Source organism: Taudactylus pleione, unplaced genomic scaffold (genome assembly GCF_031769625.1).
Source record: "Taudactylus pleione unplaced genomic scaffold, aTauple2 ptg000724l, whole genome shotgun sequence".
Classification (NCBI taxonomy): domain Eukaryota; kingdom Metazoa; phylum Chordata; class Amphibia; order Anura; family Myobatrachidae; genus Taudactylus; species Taudactylus pleione.
Window position 1 is genome coordinate 175,912 of NW_028285126.1, and position 20,558 is coordinate 196,469.

Below are 20,558 nucleotides of genomic sequence, written 5' to 3' on the forward strand. Positions count from 1 at the left end.
GGTATAGGGGAGGAGGAGCCTTTGCTGCTGGAGACTGGGTATAGGGGAGGAGGAGCCTTTGCTGCTGGAGACTGGGTATAGGGGAGGAGGAGCCTTTGCTGCTGGAGACTGGGTATAGGGGAGGAGGAGCCTGGGCTGCTGGAGACTGGGTATAGGGGAGGAGGAGCCTGGGCTGCTGGAGACTGGGTATAGGGGAGGAGGAGCCTGGGCTGCTGGAGACTGGGTATAGGGGAGGAGGAGCCTGGGCTGCTGGAGACTGGGTATAGGGGAGGAGGAGCCTGGACTGCTGGAGACTGGGTATAGGGGAGGAGGAGCCTTTGCTGCTGGAGACTGGGTATAGGGGAGGAGGAGCCTTTGCTGCTGGAGACTGGGTATAGGGGAGGAGGAGCCTGGGCTGCTGGAGACTGGGTATAGGGGAGGAGGAGCCTGGGCTGCTGGAGACTGGGTATAGGGGAGGAGGAGCCTGGGCTGCTGGAGACTGGGTATAGGGGAGGAGGAGCCTGGGCTGCTGGAGACTGGGTATAGGGGAGGAGGAGCCTTTGCTGCTGGAGACTGGGTATAGGGGAGGAGGAGCCTGGGCTGCTGGAGACTGGGTATAGGGGAGGAGGAGCCTGGGCTGCTGGAGACTGGGTATAGGGGAGGAGGAGCCTGGGCTGCTGGAGACTGGGTATAGGGGAGGAGGAGCCTGGGCTGCTGGAGACTGGGTATAGGGGAGGAGGAGCCTGGGCTGCAGGAGACTGGGTATAGGGGAGGAGGAGCCTGGGCTGCAGGAGACTGGGTATAGGGGAGGAGGAGCCTGGGCTGCTGGAGACTGGGTATAGGGGAGGAGGAGCCTGGGCTGCTGGAGACTGGGTATAGGGGAGGAGGAGCCTGGGCTGCTGGAGACTGGGTATAGGGGAGGAGGAGCCTGGGCTGCTGGAGACTGGGTATAGGGGAGGAGGAGCCTGGGCTGCTGGAGATTGGGTATGGGGAGGAGCAGCCTGGGCTGCAGGAGACTGGGTATAGGGGAGGAGGAGCCTGGGCTGCTGGAGATTGGGTATAGGGGAGGAGGAGCCTGGGCTGCTGGAGACTGGGTATAGGGGAGGAGGAGCCTTTGCTGCTGGAGACTGGGTATAGGGGAGGAGGAGCCTTTGCTGCTGGAGACTGGGTATAGGGGAGGAGGAGCCTTTGCTGCTGGAGACTGGGTATAGGGGAGGAGGAGCCTGGGCTGCTGGAGACTGGGTATAGGGGAGGAGGAGCCTGGGCTGCTGGAGACTGGGTATAGGGGAGGAGGAGCCTGGGCTGCTGGAGACTGGGTATAGGGGAGGAGGAGCCTGGGCTGCTGGAGACTGGATATAGGGGAGGAGGAGCCTGGACTGCTGGAGACTGGGTATAGGGGAGGAGGAGCCTTTGCTGCTGGAGACTGGGTATAGGGGAGGAGGAGCCTTTGCTGCTGGAGACTGGGTATAGGGGAGGAGGAGCCTGGGCTGCTGGAGACTGGGTATAGGGGAGGAGGAGCCTGGGCTGCTGGAGACTGGGTATAGGGGAGGAGGAGCCTGGGCTGCTGGAGACTGGGTATAGGGGAGGAGGAGCCTGGGTATAGGGGAGGAGGAGCCTGGGCTGCTGGAGACTGGGTATAGGGGAGGAGGAGCCTTTGCTGCTGGAGACTGGGTATAGGGGAGGAGGAGCCTGGGCTGCTGGAGACTGGGTATAGGGGAGGAGGAGCCTGGGCTGCTGGAGTGAGAAAGCTTTAACTGTTTGGGGCCGGACTACACTGCCTGCCCTATACCTAGCATAGTCCCTGTGTCCCCTATGGAATTGGAAGAGTGGACTTAACCATATCAGACATGTCACCATTTTGCCTGGATTGGTAAGCAGTATGATATTAAGCCGTTAATGTGAGCATTGTTATACTGATGATAGATAGGGAATGCTGACACGTACAGACCTAACTATTTCCTCTGGTCACTCTGATAGATGCGTAGCCGACGCCGGTCAAAATCTCGCAGTACTATCTCGGAGCGTTTGCTGAGTCTGAGTGTGGATCAGAAGTGTGAGCTGGTACAACGGGAACTGGAGAATTCCAAAGAGGAAGCGCAGAGAGATTCGGACAACGCCGAGAGGATCCTGCAGAGCTTTCAGGTATTGTCCTCCCAGTGCGGCGTTTGTGCCAGTCTCTCCCAGCTGCTTGTGGTCACCCGGCCGCCATGTAGTTGTGCTGCGATGTGTGTATGGGGCTGTGTGTGTATGGGGCTGTGGTTTATTCTACCAGTGTCCCCTTCATATCCAGCCTAACTCTTCTAATCTGTGCTAGGCCACAATGGAGGAAGCGGAAATTCGCAGCGCAGAGATTAGGAAAGCGATGTACGAGTTTGAGCGGGATATCGGAAGAGATGCTATGAGCAGCAGAAAGAGTGGAGGGGTGACCCCGGAAAAGATTCTCCGCTACATGGAAGAGAAGACCCGAGCGAGAGTTGGTGTCTCTGTGCATGGTGATATACACTGACACTGCCATTGCTCCTATAGTATATGTCTGTGATGTGTACATCCCTCATCTTTCCTGTCCAGGACAGTCTGGTGGACAAAGTTCGTCTGAAAAACGCCTCATTAAAGATTCAGAAGAAGAAACTGCAAATGCAGCTGAAGCAGGTATTGTCCAGCCACCTGCACCGGTACACACTGGCCGACATGGCGGGCATGCAATTGAACGTGTGCGCATTGGCCAGTGTGTACCAGTGATATGTCTGTGGACGACGTCGTTGGCTTATATATCTGCATATATATTTGTGCATCGTGCTGTGTGTACGGACGGTCAGTCGACTGCCTGTACATTTGCTGCATGGGCCGGCGGTGTTTGACAGCTGACCTGGGAGGGCACACGTGAATGCCCGCCTAGTTGTGGTTTCAGTCACGATGAATGCAGAACATATGTTGTTCCCAGCTGTACACAGGGGGCTTTTCAGTTGTCTTTAAGACGTCTATTTGTTTTTTACCCCAGACGGAGCAATTTAATTATTGCACCGTTCGGGCTCGATAGCCGCCGACGCCACTATTTCTGCCCGCACCTTCAGGAGGGTGTGAGCAACAATGCTGTTTGGACGCCCTAACCAGGACTTTAGACTGGTTTAGTTTTTTGCACATCTAAACCCGGTCTAATAGGGCACAATGACCATGATAAGTAATGGACGCCCAGAACAATTGAATTGCAACACTAGGCACCCATTGTAGTTGCCCACAAAACAATTGAATCACCACCACAGTATCCTGGAGGCCCGGGCAGCTGCACACTGACATTGTCCCCACAGTATCCTGGCGGCCCGGGCAGCTGCACACTGACATTGTCCCCACGGTATCCTGGCGGCCCGGGCAGCTGCACACTGACATTGTCCCCACGGTATCCTGGCTTCCCGGCCAGCTGCACACTGACATTGTCCCCACGGTATCCTGGCGGCCCGGCCAGCTGCACACTGACATTGTCCCCACGGTATCCTGGCGGCCCGGCCAGCCGCGCACTGACATTGTCCCCACGGTATCCTGGCGGCCCGGCCAGCTGCGCACTGACATTGTCCCCACGGTATTCTGGCGGCCCGGCCAGCTGCACACTGACGTTGTCCGTGATGGTAAAACATCAGTTGTTTTATGATCATCATTTTATATGGCCATTTGAACTTACAATGTACCTGGGACACAAGTGGAGCGTGTGTGTGGGGGGGGGGGGTACAGGTAGCTGACACTGGATTGAAGCTGCTATTATCAGTGGGTGGATTCCTGGACTCCCCTATTACTCCCCCATGTCCTGTGGAGCTGGATGGTTTCCTTTGGTGGAAGCCTTGGTTATTTGCACATACTGTACCCTGGGACGCTGACGGCAGGGACGTGTATTTCTGTCCTTATAGAAGGAGGAGATGGGAGAAGTCCTGAATGAGGTGGATTTTCAGCAGCTGAAGATTGAGAATGCGCAGTTCCTAGAGCGAATTGATGAGCGGAACCAGGATTTACTACAGCTGAAGCTGACCACAGCGGACACTCTCCAAGTCCTGAACTCGTACAAAGTGAGTGTGGAGCAGTGTACTCTGTCCTGAGAGCTCACTCAGCACTGCCATGTACTAGGTAGGACACACAGTGACATAGGCCGTCCAATAGAAAGTCAGGATTAATCCTGTAGGCTGAATTCACCTCCTAAAATAACACGCTTACCTAAAAGTTAGTACAAATAGGCATGGCATGGTGGGTGTAGTGGTTAGCATTAATGCCTCCCAGCCCCGAGGTCATGAGCTCAATTCCTGACTTAGGGCTGGTTCTAAAGTTCTGGTAAATGAAAGTTTCTTTGCGTCTGCGTATTCATCTAAGTTGCGCTGCGCAGGCATAGCGCGGTGAGTGGCAGGACCCATTGCTGGATGCATTACAGCTCAGGCTTTTTCCCCCCTATTCTCTTTGGGTCTGATCCCCACTCTGACCATCTCCTCACATTCGCCTGAATCACAAATCACTGAGTGCGATGTCTGACGTAAGTGCGGGAGCTGGATGGAGCGGTTACTTCTGATGGGCGTGTATGTACCGCAGCGTGCGTTTCTGTGCCGTGTGTACGGGAAGGGGTGTCTGAGTGATCTCTCCCATCTACAGTATGTAACATGGGACTGGTACCCGTACCGATACTAATGCTGGGGGCTGCCGGAGCGAGAACTGTGGGTGGGATAGGCCGGCACTTTCAGGTGCACAGATGTGCGATGTAGCATAGGAAAGTAAGTACTAGGCCGTGGCCACAGAAGCATGTGACTCCGAATCAGGACCTTTATCCCTGACCTTTGGGAAGATCATAGGGGCTGGCTGTGTGGAATATGTGCCGCCCTCCTCTCCTGGGCTCCACTACATGCAGGAGGAGGAACGTGCTCTATATGACGGTGACTCTATGGCAGTGTCCGCAGGGAACGTTCTCTATATGACGGTGACTCTATGGCAGTGTCCTCAGGGGACGTTCTCTATATGACGGTGACTCTATGGCAGTGTCCTCAGGGAACGTTCTCTATATGACTGTGACTCAATCGCAGTGTCCGCAGGGGACGTTCTTTATATGACGGTGACTCTATGGCAGTGTCCTCAGGGAACGTTCTCTATATGACGGTGACTCTATGGCAGTGTCCGCAGGGGACGTTCTCTATATGACGGTGACTCTATGGCAGTGTCCGCAGGGAACGTGCTCTATATGACTGTGACTCTATGGCAGTGTCCGCAGGGGACGTTCTCTATATGACAGCGACTCTATATGGCAGTGTCCGCAGGGGACGTTCTCTATATGATGGCGACTCTATATGGCAGTGTCCTCAGGGGACGTTCTCTATATGACTGTGACTATATGGCAGTGTCCTCAGGGAACGTTCTCTATATGACGGTGACTCTATGGCAGTGTCCGCAGGGGACGTTCTCTATATGACGGTGACTCTATGGCAGTGTCCGTAGGGAACGTGCTCTATATGACTGTGACTCTATGGCAGTGTCCGCAGGGGACGTTCTCTATATGACAGCGACTCTATATGGCAGTGTCCGCAGGGGACGTTCTCTATATGATGGCGACTCTATATGGCAGTGTCCTCAGGGGACGTTCTCTATATGACTGTGACTCTATGGCAGTGTCCGCAGGGGACGTTCTCTATATGACTGTGAGTCTATGGCAGTGTCCGCAGGGGACGTTCTCTATATGACTGTGACTCTATGGCAGTGTCCTCAGAGGACGTTCTCTATATGAAGGTGACTCTATGGCAGTGTCCGCAGGGGACATTCTCTATATGACTGTGACTCTATGGCAGTGTCCGCAGGGGACATTCTCTGGCTGACTCTATGGCAGTATCCGCAGGGGACATTCTCTATATGACTGTGACTCTATGGCAGTGTCGGCAGGGGACGTTCTCTGTATGACTGACTCTATGGCAGTGTCCGCAGGGGACGTTCTCTATAAGACGGTGACTCTATGGCAGTGTCCGCAGGGAACGTTCTCTATATGACTTTGACTCTATGGCAGTGTCCGCAGGGGAGGTTCTCTATATGACTGTGACTCTATGGCAGTGTCCGCAGGGGACGTTCTCTGGCTGACTCTATGGCAGTATCCGCAGGGGACATTCTCTATATGACTGTGACTCTATGGCAGTATCCGCAGGGGACATTCTCTATATGACTGTGACTCTATGGCAGTGTCCGCAGGGGACGTTCTCTATATGACGGTGACTCTATGGCAGTGTCCGCAGGGGACGTTCTCTATATGACGGTGACTCTATGGCAGTGTCCGCAGGGGACATTCTCTATATAACTGTGACCCTATGGCAGTGTCCGCAGGGAACGTTCTCTATATGACGGTGACTCTATGGCAGTGTCCGCAGGGGACGTTCTCTATATGACCGCAGGGGACATTCTCTATATGACTGTGACTCTATGGCAGTGTCCGCAGGGGACGTTCTCTATATGACTGTGACTCTATGGCAGTGTCCGCAGGGGACGTTCTCTATATGACTGTGACTCTATGGCAGTGTCCGCAGGGGACGTTCTCTATTTGACTGTGACTCTATGGGAGTGTCCGCAGGGGACGTTCTCTATATGACTGTGACTCTATGGCAGTGTCCGCAGGGGACGTTCTCTATATGACTGTGACTCTATGGCAGTGTCCGCAGGGGACGTTCTCTATATGACTGTGACTCTATGGCAGTGTCCGCAGGGGACGTTCTCTATATGACTGTGACTCTATGGCAGTGTCCGCAGGGGACGTTCTCTATATGACGGTGATTCTATGGCAGTGTCCGCAGGGGACATTCTCTATATGACTGTGACTCTATGGCAGTGTCCGCAGGGGACGTTCTCTATATGACTGTGACTCTATGGCAGTGTCCGCAGGGGACATTCTCTATATGACGGCGACTCTATATGGCAGTGTCCGCAGGGAACGTTCTCTATATGACTGTGACTCTATGGCAGTGTCCGCAGGGGACGTTCTCTATATGACTGTGACTCTATGGCAGTGTCCGCAGGGGACGTTCTCTATATGACTGTGACTCTATGGCAGTGTCCGCAGGGGACGTTCTCTATATGACTGTGACTCTATGGCAGTGTCCGCAGGGGACGTTCTCTATATGACTGTGACTCTATGGCAGTGTCCGCAGGGGACATTCTCTGGCTGACTCTATGGCAGTATCCGCAGGGAACATTCTCTATATGACTGTGACTCTATGGCAGTATCCGCAGAGGACATTCTCTATGGCTGTGACTCTATGGCAGTGTCCGCAGGGGATGTTCTCTATATGACTGACTCTATGGCAGTGTCCGCAGGGGACGTTCTCTATATGACGGTGATTCTATGGCAGTGTCCGCAGGGGACATTCTCTATATGACTGTGACTCTATGGCAGTGTCCGCAGGGGACGTTCTCTATATGACTGTGACTCTATGGCAGTGTCCGCAGGGGACATTCTCTATATGACGGCGACTCTATATGGCAGTGTCCGCAGGGAACGTTCTCTATATGACTGTGACTCTATGGCAGTGTCCGCAGGGGACGTTCTCTATATGACTGTGACTCTATGGCAGTGTCCGCAGGGGACATTCTCTATATAACGGTGACTCTATGGCAGTGTCCGCAGGGGACATTTTCTATATGACGGTGACTCTATATGGCAGTGTCCGCAGGGGACGTTCTCTATATGACGGTGACTCTATGGCAGTGTCCGCAGGGGACATTCTCTGGCTGACTCTATGGCAGTATCCGCAGGGAACATTCTCTATATGACTGTGACTCTATGGCAGTATCCGCAGAGGACATTCTCTATGGCTGTGACTCTATGGCAGTGTCCGCAGGGGATGTTCTCTATATGACTGACTCTATGGCAGTGTCCGCAGGGGACGTTCTCTATATGACGGTGATTCTATGGCAGTGTCTGCAGGGGACATTCTCTATATGACGGTGACTCTATGGCAGTGTCCGCAGGGGACATTCTCTATATGACGGCGACTCTATATGGCAGTGTCCGCAGGGAACGTTCTCTATATGACTGTGACTCTATGGCAGTGTCCGCAGGGGACGTTCTCTATATGACTGTGACTCTATGGCAGTGTCCGCAGGGGACATTCTCTATATAACGGTGACTCTATGGCAGTGTCCGCAGGGGACATTTTCTATATGACGGTGACTCTATATGGCAGTGTCCGCAGGGGACGTTCTCTATATGACGGTGACTCTATATGGCAGTGTCCGCAGGGGACGTTCTCTATATGACGGTGACTCTATATGGCAGTGTCCTCAGGGGACGTTCTCTATATGACTGTGACTCTATGGCAGTGTCCGCAGGGGACATTCTCTATATGACTGTGACTCTATGGCAGTGTCCGCAGCGGACATTCTCTATATGACTGTGACTCTATGGCAGTGTCCTCAGGGGACGTTCTCTGTATGACTGTGACTCTATGGCAGTGTCCTCAGGGAACGTTCTCTATATGACTGTGACTCTATGGCAGTGTCCTCAGGGGACGTTCTCTATATGACGGTGACTCTATGGCAGTGTCCTCAGGGGACATTGTCTATATGACTGTGACTCTATATGGCAGTGTCCGCAGGGAACGTTCTCTATATGACGGTGACTCTATGGCAGTGTCCGCAGGGGACGTTCTCTATATGACCGCAGGGGACATTCTCTATATGACTGTGACTCTATGGCAGTGTCCGCAGGGGACGTTCTCTATATGACTGTGACTCTATGGCAGTGTCCGCAGGGGACGTTCTCTATATGACTGTGACTCTATGGCAGTGTCCGCAGGGGACGTTCTCTATTTGACTGTGACTCTATGGGAGTGTCCGCAGGGGACGTTCTCTATATGACTGTGACTCTATGGCAGTGTCCGCAGGGGACGTTCTCTATATGACTGTGACTCTATGGCAGTGTCCGCAGGGGACGTTCTCTATATGACTGTGACTCTATGGCAGTGTCCGCAGGGGACGTTCTCTATATGACTGTGACTCTATGGCAGTGTCCGCAGGGGACGTTCTCTATATGACGGTGATTCTATGGCAGTGTCCGCAGGGGACATTCTCTATATGACTGTGACTCTATGGCAGTGTCCGCAGGGGACGTTCTCTATATGACTGTGACTCTATGGCAGTGTCCGCAGGGGACATTCTCTATATGACGGCGACTCTATATGGCAGTGTCCGCAGGGAACGTTCTCTATATGACTGTGACTCTATGGCAGTGTCCGCAGGGGACGTTCTCTATATGACTGTGACTCTATGGCAGTGTCCGCAGGGGACGTTCTCTATATGACTGTGACTCTATGGCAGTGTCCGCAGGGGACGTTCTCTATATGACTGTGACTCTATGGCAGTGTCCGCAGGGGACGTTCTCTATATGACTGTGACTCTATGGCAGTGTCCGCAGGGGACATTCTCTGGCTGACTCTATGGCAGTATCCGCAGGGAACATTCTCTATATGACTGTGACTCTATGGCAGTATCCGCAGAGGACATTCTCTATGGCTGTGACTCTATGGCAGTGTCCGCAGGGGATGTTCTCTATATGACTGACTCTATGGCAGTGTCCGCAGGGGACGTTCTCTATATGACGGTGATTCTATGGCAGTGTCCGCAGGGGACATTCTCTATATGACTGTGACTCTATGGCAGTGTCCGCAGGGGACGTTCTCTATATGACTGTGACTCTATGGCAGTGTCCGCAGGGGACATTCTCTATATGACGGCGACTCTATATGGCAGTGTCCGCAGGGAACGTTCTCTATATGACTGTGACTCTATGGCAGTGTCCGCAGGGGACGTTCTCTATATGACTGTGACTCTATGGCAGTGTCCGCAGGGGACATTCTCTATATAACGGTGACTCTATGGCAGTGTCCGCAGGGGACATTTTCTATATGACGGTGACTCTATATGGCAGTGTCCGCAGGGGACGTTCTCTATATGACGGTGACTCTATGGCAGTGTCCGCAGGGGACATTCTCTGGCTGACTCTATGGCAGTATCCGCAGGGAACATTCTCTATATGACTGTGACTCTATGGCAGTATCCGCAGAGGACATTCTCTATGGCTGTGACTCTATGGCAGTGTCCGCAGGGGATGTTCTCTATATGACTGACTCTATGGCAGTGTCCGCAGGGGACGTTCTCTATATGACGGTGATTCTATGGCAGTGTCTGCAGGGGACATTCTCTATATGACGGTGACTCTATGGCAGTGTCCGCAGGGGACATTCTCTATATGACGGCGACTCTATATGGCAGTGTCCGCAGGGAACGTTCTCTATATGACTGTGACTCTATGGCAGTGTCCGCAGGGGACGTTCTCTATATGACTGTGACTCTATGGCAGTGTCCGCAGGGGACATTCTCTATATAACGGTGACTCTATGGCAGTGTCCGCAGGGGACATTTTCTATATGACGGTGACTCTATATGGCAGTGTCCGCAGGGGACGTTCTCTATATGACGGTGACTCTATATGGCAGTGTCCGCAGGGGACGTTCTCTATATGACGGTGACTCTATATGGCAGTGTCCTCAGGGGACGTTCTCTATATGACTGTGACTCTATGGCAGTGTCCGCAGGGGACATTCTCTATATGACTGTGACTCTATGGCAGTGTCCGCAGCGGACATTCTCTATATGACTGTGACTCTATGGCAGTGTCCTCAGGGGACGTTCTCTGTATGACTGTGACTCTATGGCAGTGTCCTCAGGGAACGTTCTCTATATGACTGTGACTCTATGGCAGTGTCCTCAGGGGACGTTCTCTATATGACGGTGACTCTATGGCAGTGTCCTCAGGGGACATTGTCTATATGACTGTGACTCTATATGGCAGTGTCCGCAGGGGACGTTCTCTATATGACTGTGACTCTATGGCAGTGTCCGCAGGGGACGTTCTCTGGCTGACTCTATGGCAGTATCCGCAGGGGACATTCTCTATATGACTGTGACTCTATGGCAGTATCCGCAGGGGACATTCTCTATATGACGGTGACTCTATGGCAGTGTCCGCAGGGGACATTCTCTATATGACTGTGACTCTATGGCAGTGTCCGCAGGGGACGTTCTCTATATGACGGTGACTCTATGGCAGTGTCCGCAGGGGACATTCTCTATATAACTGTGACCCTATGGCAGTGTCCGCAGGGAACGTTCTCTATATGACGGTGACTCTATGGCAGTGTCCGCAGGGGACGTTCTCTATATGACGGTGACTCTATGGCAGTGTCCGCAGGGGACGTTCTCTATATGACTGTGACTCTATGGCAGTGTCCGCAGGGGACGTTCTCTATTTGACTGTGAGTCTATGGCAGTGTCCGCAGGGGACGTTCTCTATATGACTGTGACTCTATGGCAGTGTCCGCAGGGGACGTTCTCTATATGACTGTGACTCTATGGCAGTGTCCGCAGGGGACGTTCTCTATATGACTGTGACTCTATGGCAGTGTCCGCAGGGGACGTTCTCTATATGACTGTGACTCTATGGCAGTGTCCGCAGGGGACGTTCTCTATATGACTGTGACTCTATGGCAGTGTCCGCAGGGGACGTTCTCTATATGACTGTGACTATGGTAGTGTCCGCAGGGGACGTTCTCTATATGACTGTGACTCTATGGCAGTGTCCGCAGGGGACGTTCTCTATATGACTGTGACTCTATGGCAGTGTCCGCAGGGGACGTTCTCTATATGACTGTGACTCTATGGCAGTGTCCGCAGGGGACATTCTCTGGCTGACTCTATGGCAGTATCCGCAGGGAACATTCTCTATATGACTGTGACTCTATGGCAGTATGCGCAGGGGACATTCTCTATATGACGGTGACTCTATGGCAGTGTCCGCAGGGGACATTCTCTATAAGACTGTGACTCTATGGCAGTGTCCGCAGGGGACGTTCTCTATATGACGGTGACTCTATGGCAGTGTCCGCAGGGGACATTCTCTGGCTGACTCTATGGCAGTATCCGCAGGGAACATTCTCTATATGACTGTGAATCTATGGCAGTATCCGCAGAGGACATTCTCTATGGCTGTGACTCTATGGCAGTGTCCGCAGGGGATGTTCTCTATATGACTGACTCTATGGCAGTGTCCGCAGGGGACGTTCTCTATATGACGGTGATTCTATGGCAGTGTCCGCAGGGGACGTTCTCTATATGACTGTGACTCTATGGCAGTGTCCGCAGGGGACATTCTCTATATAACTGTGACTCTATGGCAGTGTCCGCAGGGGACATTTTCTATATGACGGTGACTCTATATGGCAGTGTCCGCAGGGGATGTTCTCTATATGACGGTGACTCTATATGGCAGTGTCCGCAGGGGACGTTCTCTATATGACGGTGACTCTATATGGCAGTGTCCTCAGGGGACGTTCTCTATATGACTGTGACTCTATGGCAGTGTCCGTAGGGGACGTTCTCTGTATGACGGTGACTCTATGGCAGTGTCCGCAGGGGACATTCTCCATATGACGTTGACTCTATGGCAGTGTCCGCAGGGGACATTCTCTATATGACGGCGACTCTATATGGCAGTGTCCGCAGGGAACGTTCTCTATATGACTGTGACTCTATGGCAGTGTCCGCAGGGGACGTTCTCTATATGACTGTGACTCTATGGCAGTGTCCGCAGGGGACATTCTCTATATAACTGTGACTCTATGGCAGTGTCCGCAGGGGACATTTTCTATATGACGGTGACTCTATATGGCAGTGTCCGCAGGGGATGTTCTCTATATGACGGTGACTCTATATGGCAGTGTCCGCAGGGGACGTTCTCTATATGACGGTGACTCTATATGGCAGTGTCCTCAGGGGACGTTCTCTATATGACTGTGACTCTATGGCAGTGTCCGTAGGAGACATTCTCTATATGACTGTGACTCTATGGCAGTGTCCGCAGCGGACATTCTCTATATGACTGTGACTCTATGGCAGTGTCCTCAGGGGACGTTCTCTGTATGACTGTGACTCTATGGCAGTGTCCTCAGGGAACGTTCTCTATATGACTGTGACTCTATGGCAGTGTCCTCAGGGGACGTTCTCTGTATGACTGTGACTCTATGGCAGTGTCCGCAGCGGACATTCTCTATATGACTGTGACTCTATGGCAGTGTCCTCAGGGGACGTTCTCTGTATGACTGTGACTCTATGGCAGTGTCCTCAGGGAACGTTCTCTATATGACTGTGACTCTATGGCAGTGTCCGTAGGGGACATTCTCTATATGACGGTGACTCTATGGCAGTGTCCTCAGGGGACGTTGTCTATATGACGGTGACTCTATGGCAGTGTCCGCAGGGGATGTTCTCTATATGACGGTGACTCTATGGCAGTGTCCTCAGGGGACGTTGTCTATATGACTGTGACTCTATGGCAGTGTCCTCAGGGGACGTTGTCTATATGACGGTGACTCTATGGCAGTGTCTTCAGGGGATGTTCTCTGGCTGACGGTGAGGAATGGGTGAGGATTGGCTGTATAGTTACCTTTCTTCCTCAGGCTGGTGTGTGCCAGCCAACCCTAGAAGTGCTTCAAAGCCTGAATATTAGTAATTACTGCTCAGATAAATCCTCCTACTCGGAGATGTCCTGGGAAAGTGGGAACCTGCAGCAGTCACTTTGCGTTTCATTGGTTCTTCCCATTACTTATTACCTGGTCTCGGAGGCTGCTGAGCGGCAGACACGTCACAACACCTCCTATTAAGGATATGTCTTTGGAGACAGCTATTGTATGTTCCAGGGGAGACGCTGCTTATTTCTGTATGACTGTTCCGTGTACGGCTGGCTGGTCTCAGACCTCAGATTCTCACTGCAGGCTCACGTCACTGAGATTGGGGGATAGCATCTCAACAAGAGTGATGGTCGGCATCAAACACAGTTTAGGGACAGAAAGGTATCTGGATGCCATCACAACTGGGCACAGGAAACCTCAGGGGCACTGTGATTTCACAGGGTGGTACATGGCAATGGGTATGATCACAGCAGTGGCACCTGGCACAATTCTGCCACATCCAGTTCTGAAATGAGATGCGTTTGCCCTGAGTGTATGTCCTGTAGGAAAATGACAGATCCTTTAAGTTCTGGATTGATGCTATGATCCCTCTATGGGGGTTACTCTTCCTATTCTATTGCCAGATTATCTATCGATCAAAACCTGATTTTTGGTAGCAAAAAAGGAAATGCAACATCTACAGTTCACACTTGGTTAGAGCAGGCACTTCGCACCTGTATCAGATCTGATTTCTGCCTCGTAGCCCCCCGTCGCCCAGCGACGTGGTGTCCCCCCGATCCCGTCGCCCAGCGACGGGGTGTCCCCCCAATCCCGTCGCCCAGCGACGGGGTGTCCCCCCAATCCCGTCGCCCAGCGATGGGGTGTCCCCCCGATCCCCCATCACTTTACGGAACTGTGGTCTCTAAACATTGCAGCCTTCAGAGAATATGTTTGTGTATTGTCAGACACATAGGTGTGTAAATGGTAATTCCTAGTGTAGTGGGTCCTGGATAGTACAGATCTATATATGGCTGGGGTCCTGTGTAATGGGGGCTCATGCAGCTCTGCTATTGATGGACACAACTTCTTGTCATCTTAACAGAAGAAGCTTCAGAATACAATGGCGGAGTCCATACATCTGGCCAAAGAGATCTCTACAAGGAAGGAGATGCTGCAGAGGATTCAGCTGGAAACCGAACAAGTGGAGCAGGTAGTGAAGCTTTGTGCATGAAGGGGGGGGGGGGAGGGGAGGAGAGTGTGTGAGGTTCTGCTGTGCGTTATTGTAGGGGAGTGCGAGAGGTCTGACTGGAGGGGGGGGTGGTGGTGAGAGGTCAGGCTTTGCGTGGGGGGTCAGTGTGAGAGGCTGGGCTTTGCACAGGCTGGTGGTGAGTGCCAGAGGTCGGGCTGAGGAGAGTGTGAGGGGCTGGCTGTGTGCTGGATGGAGTGCGAGGGGCTGGGTGGAGTGTGAGGGGCTGGCTGTGTGCTGGGTGGAGTGTGAGGGGCTGGCTGGGTGGAGTGCGAGGGGCTGGATGGAGTGTGAGGGGCTGGCTGTGTGCTGGGTGGAGTGCGAGGGGCTGGCTGGGTGGAGTGAGGGACTGGCTGTATGCTGGGTGGGTCGTGCGAGGGGCTGGGTGAAGTGTGAGGGGCTGGCTGTGTGCTGGGTGGAGTGCGAGGTGCTGGGTGGAGTGCGAGGTGCTGGGTGGAGTGCGAGGGGCTGGGTGGAGTGCGAGGGGCTGGCTGTGTCTTGGGTGGAGTGTGAGGGGGTGGAGTGTGAGGGGCTGGCTGTGTGCTGGGTGGAGTGTGAGGGACTGGGTGGAGTGTGAGGGACTGGCTGGGTGGAGTGTGAGGGACTGGCTGGGTGGAGTGTGAGGGACTGGCTGGGTGGAGTGTGAGGGGCTGGCTGGGTGGAGTGTGAGGGGCTGGCTGGGTGGAGTGTGAGGGGCTGGCTGGGTGGAGTGTGAGGGGCTGGCTGTGTGCTGGGTGGAGTGTGAGGGGCTGGCTGTGTGCTGGGTGGAGTGCGAGGGGCTGGCTGGGTGGAGTGTGAGGGACTGGCTGTGTGCTTTGTGGAGTGCGAGGGGCTGGCTGGGTGGAGTGCGAGGGGCTGGCTGGGTGGAGTGCGAGGGGCTGGCTGGGTGGAGTGCGAGGGGCTGGCTGTGTGCTGGGTGGAGTGTGAGGGGCTGGCTGGGTGGAGTGCGAGGGGCTGGCTGTGTGCTGGGTGGAGTGTTAGGGGCTGGCTGGGTGGAGTGCGAGGGGCTGGCTGGGTGGAGTGTGAGAGGTCAGGCTGGGTGGAGTGTGAGAGGTCAGGCTATGTGCTGGGTGGAGTGTGAGGGGCTGGCTGGCTGGAGTGCGAGGGGCTGGGTGGAGTGTGAGGGGCTGGCTGTGTGCTGGGTGGAGTGCGAGGGGCTGGGTGGAGTGTGAGGGGCTGGCTGTGTGCTGGGTGGAGTGCGAGGGGCTGGCTGGGTGGAGTGCGAGGGGCTGGCTGGGTGGAGTGCGAGGGGCTGGCTGGGTGGAGTGCGAGGGGCTGGCTGGGTGGAGTGCGAGGGGCTGGCTGTGTGCTGGCTGGAGTGTGAGGGGCTGGCTGGAGTGCGAGGGGCTGGCTGTGTGCTGGGTGGAGTGTTAAGGGCTGGCTGGGTGGAGTGCGAGGGGCTGGCTGGGTGGAGTGTGAGAGGTCAGGCTGTGTGCTGGGTGGAGTGTGAGAGGTCAGGCTATGTGCTGGGTGGAGTGTGAGGGGCTGGCTGGGTGGAGTGTGAGGGGCTGGCTGGGTGGAGTGTGAGGGGCTGGCTGGGTGGAGTGTGAGGGGCTGGCTGGGTGGAGTGTGAGGGGCTGGCTGGGTGGAGTGTGAGGGGCTGGCTGGGTGGAGTGTGAGGGGCTGGCTGGGTGGAGTGCGAGGGGCTGGCTGGGTGGAGTGCGAGGGGCTGGCTGGGTGGAGTGCGAGGGGCTGGCTGTGTGCTGGGTGGAGTGCGAGGGGCTGGCTGGGTGGAGTGCGAGGGGCTGGCTGGGTGGAGTGTGAGAGGTCAGGCTGTGTGCTGGGTGGAGTGTGAGGGGCTGGCTGGGTGGAGTGTGAGGGGCTGGCTGGGTGGAGTGTGAGAGGTCAGGCTGTGTGCTGGGTGGAGTGTGAGGGGCTGGCTGTGTGCTGGGTGGAGTGTGAGGGGCTGGGTGGAGTGTGAGAGGTCAGGCTCTGTGCTGGGTAGATGGAAGGACTGGCTGTATGTGGGACAGAAAGAACATGAGTGGATCTGTGTTAGTAGAGTCTTAGTAGTGAATCCTCCCATGTGTTGTATTTGGAAGGAACGGTCAAAGGCTGAAAGTCTTAATAAAAAGCTGAGGACACAGCTGAGTGATTACCGCGTTCCGGAGGTTCTGCATTATGTGCAGGAGAAGATGGAGCAGGAGGAGCTGGAAAAGAATCTCCGAGCCTGGGAGAGGAAGGTGGAGATTGCGGAGGTAATGCAGTATATACCGATATGTCCTGATGTCACATGTAGATGAGTAGATGACCTCGTGCTGGTGGAATGAACTAGAGCTGGCGGTAGGTTTATATCTGTGACATGAACAGGCAGTGCCCCTCCTACCTCGGACCCTTCCCCTGCCTGACGTTACAGTAAATACTGTGTGCGCTGTAGCTGACGTCTCTGTGTCACCCGCAGCTCTCGCTGAGGACACAGCGCAGGTCCTGGGAGCAGATCAAGGCAACCGGCCAAATGCTGGACTACTCCCAGCTGCAGGACGAACGATGACGGAGCCATGATGCCTGTACCGCGCTCATCCAGGACGTCCCCTTCATCCGCTCAATAAAGAGTGTTACACGGAGATCTCGCGTGTGTGTGTTACCTGATGGTAGAGTGATTATCGGTGGAAGCGGGGTCTATGAAACCTTTAATGGTTGAATGCTTCCCAGGAGTAACCAATAAAAGATGGTTACAGATCCGCACGTGTACATCCTCCATTTCTGTTCTGTGGTCCTAGTAGGAGGTTTCTTGTGCTCTGACAGAACCATCGTAGACTTATAATCGTTTCCATGACACTTGGGACCCCCCCATATCTGCTGCTCAGGCCACTCGGATGCATAGCCAGGACAACATCTGTGGTGGCTTCCAGGAGCAGCTGAGTGAGAGAGACGTGGCCATTGGTCGCTCCAGGATGTAGCATGCATGGGAGGAAGAGAGATAGACCAGGCCGGGCGGAGAGTCGGTGGTGTGACTGAGGCCTGGGATGAAGAGGGGCAGATTGCCAGACTGCTGGGCTCAGGGTAACTGGCAGCCTACGCACACATTCTTATTAATGATGACCATAACCTCCCATTATATATGTTATTCCATGTGCACCTAACTAGTTATAGCCTCAGTACTCTGCAGCGCCAGCCAATGGGCAGAAGAAGTACACATGTAATACAGCGAGGGGGAGATAACACATGTATTTATGTATGTATGTATGTCATGTTCATTGTGTATAGGGGCACAGAGCAGACGGACACACAGCACGTTTATCTTTATATAGGTTACTAGCAGAACAATACAGAGAGGGGGAGATAACGTATGTTTCTACTTCAGGGTCCATAGGGGGTCCACAGGGTTGACCTTGGGGTATAGGTTGGGAACCAAATCCGGGCACCACGCAGTTAAAGCTTTTAGCTCCCAGGATGCACTTGGGTCCACTCTCCCTATAACCCCTCCCCTCAGCCAGAGGCACCTCAGTTTAAGTTGGTGCCCGGCCGGAGTCGGGTCACCGTTACTGCAGGGGGCTGCTTAGCAGCCCCTAAGCTTATAACTTATTTTAAAGAGTTTTATTTTATTATTTTTTACTACTCTTCAGAGCGGCAGCATCAGACTGTCCAATGGACGTCTAAGCTGCCGCTCCTACACCCCGCCGGCGCTGCGACGCCAGTACAGATCTGGGGATCGCAGCCGGACCCCAGAGTCTGTACTAGCCGGGCTCTGGAGGAATCCCTGGGCTGCTGCCGGATCGACGGGGACAGGTAAGTCACGTAGTCACCGCTTGCGGTGACCCGTGTGTACATGCAGCCTTATGCCTCCGGTCTCTGGGGACAGACCGGAGGCGCTAGCGGTGGTGGCGGGCTCCCCCCTCCATGGAGGCATACCCCGCGTGTCCACTAGCCCACCAGGGATTATAGCGGCAGCGGGAGACGGCATCCCGGGGGGCTAATTTGCTAGCGGCTCCTCCCCTCAGCTCAGCGCGCCTTTCAATACTCCAGTCTGGCGTCGCTGAGCTGCTTCCTCCGCGGGCCTCGCTTCTTCTGAGGTCTCCAGCGGCCATTATCTCTCGGTGGTGCTGCAGATCTCCTAGGAGGTCAGTGAGCCCAGTCCCCCTGCGTACCTGGCCATTTTGGGTGAGTGTACACAGCGCTATAGCCTTCCCAGAATCTGGGCAGTTGAATGTAGCAGCATTGTGCAGTATATTATATGTCATGCAAATGTATGTACAGTGTATATGTTTTTCTGCATTGTATGTGACTTATGCTAGTTCTGACTGTCTGTACTTTATTCTCTCACCTGTCAGTGTATATCTATCCCTTTTCTTTATCTGCCCTAATACAGCTGTACTTGGGGTGGTTCTGAGACCTCACATATATATACTTGTTAATATTTGTGAGGTTTGTCACATACTGTTACGTGCTGCACGTTGCCATATTTTAGATGGAACTGTGAGTTGCATACGCTGATAATGGGTCCCTGCAGCTAATCTTAGCGTTAGTCAGGATCGGTATTGCGCTGCTTAATATTTCCGTCAAGATAGTCAGATATATCTGACCAGGAGATTGCACACGATACTGCACCCATTATTGCTATCCTGCAAGTCATAGCCTGCAGGAATTAGTGCGGAGGATTTTAACTCAGAAAGATTTATGTATGCAGTGCCATCTGGGGCCGGGCCCCTTGCACGACCCCCTTAAAGGGCGGTTTATTTCTCAGGATCCTCTCCTTTGAGGATCGCCGGGCGGGCCCCATTGTCGTCACTCGCTTGGAGTTACTTCACCATACTGCCCTTTTCAACTCTGGGTATCTCGCAATTTCTTGCACTTTACCCCTGTGTCACAGACTATCGCTCCCTGCCGGGGTTTTTCACAGTACATGAATTACCTCCGATACCACATCGGTCTGTCATTCCCCTTGCAGGGATTACCACAACTGCTACCCTGGTGGATGTCGTTTTCTACGAAATACTAAATGGCGTGATATACGCCCTGTGGTTACTTCCCAGTGGCTCCGCCGTGAACTGTAGGGTGTATTCGGCTATTTCCCTCTCACACGGGGGGAGACGATTTCAAGTATTATTATCCCTGCTTTGGGGCTGGTGGCCAGGTTCATTCTGGATATAGAGAATGTCGATCCTGCACCTGTATCATACATTTCCCGTTTCTGCTCAGCGGGTGGATCTCATGGCGGGAGTCAGGCTGTCGCCGGATATGAGGAGTCACAAATGCCTCCTGTTTCCCATTCCCTGAGGGTCTTCACAAGTAATGGAAATCTCCTTCTGAGGTGGATTTGTATGTTACTCGTCGGGTTACAGGCCTTAATATGCCTCCCATCCCAGCCTGGACGGATTTTCCGGATCCGTAGGTGGTAACTTTGCCTGAAATCTATGTACTCGTTTTCAGGGCCTGTTGCCCGTCCTACCATGGCCATCGCATGGTTGGTTAATACTGTTACATACTGGGCTGATGCTTTTGTAACGTTTTTCCCCTCCAATGCGTATGGGGTTCAAATATCTTTTGCCGTTCACATAAAATATGCAGTGGTCATATGTGGGATTACCTACATTGGATGCCGGGCTTCTAACTTTCAGGGTTTCGGCGGCGTCTGTATCCGCCGCAGTACCCTATGGCTACGTTATGGGAAAGCAGAGGTGCAGACTCCTTCCATGGGGAAGATCTTGTTTGGTCCTGACCTTGACAAGATTGTTGCATCATTGGCAGTATCACTAATGGAGAGATACCGTCTTTAGCTACTCCCACTACATTCAGACTAACTCTGTTAAGTCTTTTTGTCCTCAGGGTCATCCTAAAGGCCTGTTTTTTCCTAGGCTGTCGGCCTGCTCGGGGGCCACCCTATCCAGTACCGA

At 53.7% G+C, this 20,558-nt stretch overlaps 1 protein-coding gene across 1 annotated transcript in view; it reads left to right on the forward strand.

Moving 5' to 3' along the window:
* CFAP263 (cilia and flagella associated protein 263) overlaps nucleotides 1–17,363 on the forward strand; it is a 29,597-nt gene extending 12,234 nt beyond the window's left edge. Inside the window, exons 3-9 of the mRNA XM_088456853.1 lie at nucleotides 1,957–2,121; nucleotides 2,294–2,452; nucleotides 2,548–2,628; nucleotides 3,876–4,031; nucleotides 14,581–14,688; nucleotides 16,767–16,922; nucleotides 17,126–17,363. Of these exons, the coding sequence (XP_088312979.1) occupies nucleotides 1,957–2,121; nucleotides 2,294–2,452; nucleotides 2,548–2,628; nucleotides 3,876–4,031; nucleotides 14,581–14,688; nucleotides 16,767–16,922; nucleotides 17,126–17,215 (915 nt within the window). The 3' untranslated portion in view covers nucleotides 17,216–17,363. The remainder of the gene's footprint in view (nucleotides 1–1,956; nucleotides 2,122–2,293; nucleotides 2,453–2,547; nucleotides 2,629–3,875; nucleotides 4,032–14,580; nucleotides 14,689–16,766; nucleotides 16,923–17,125) is intronic.
* The last annotated feature ends 3,195 nt before the right edge of the window (nucleotides 17,364–20,558 follow it).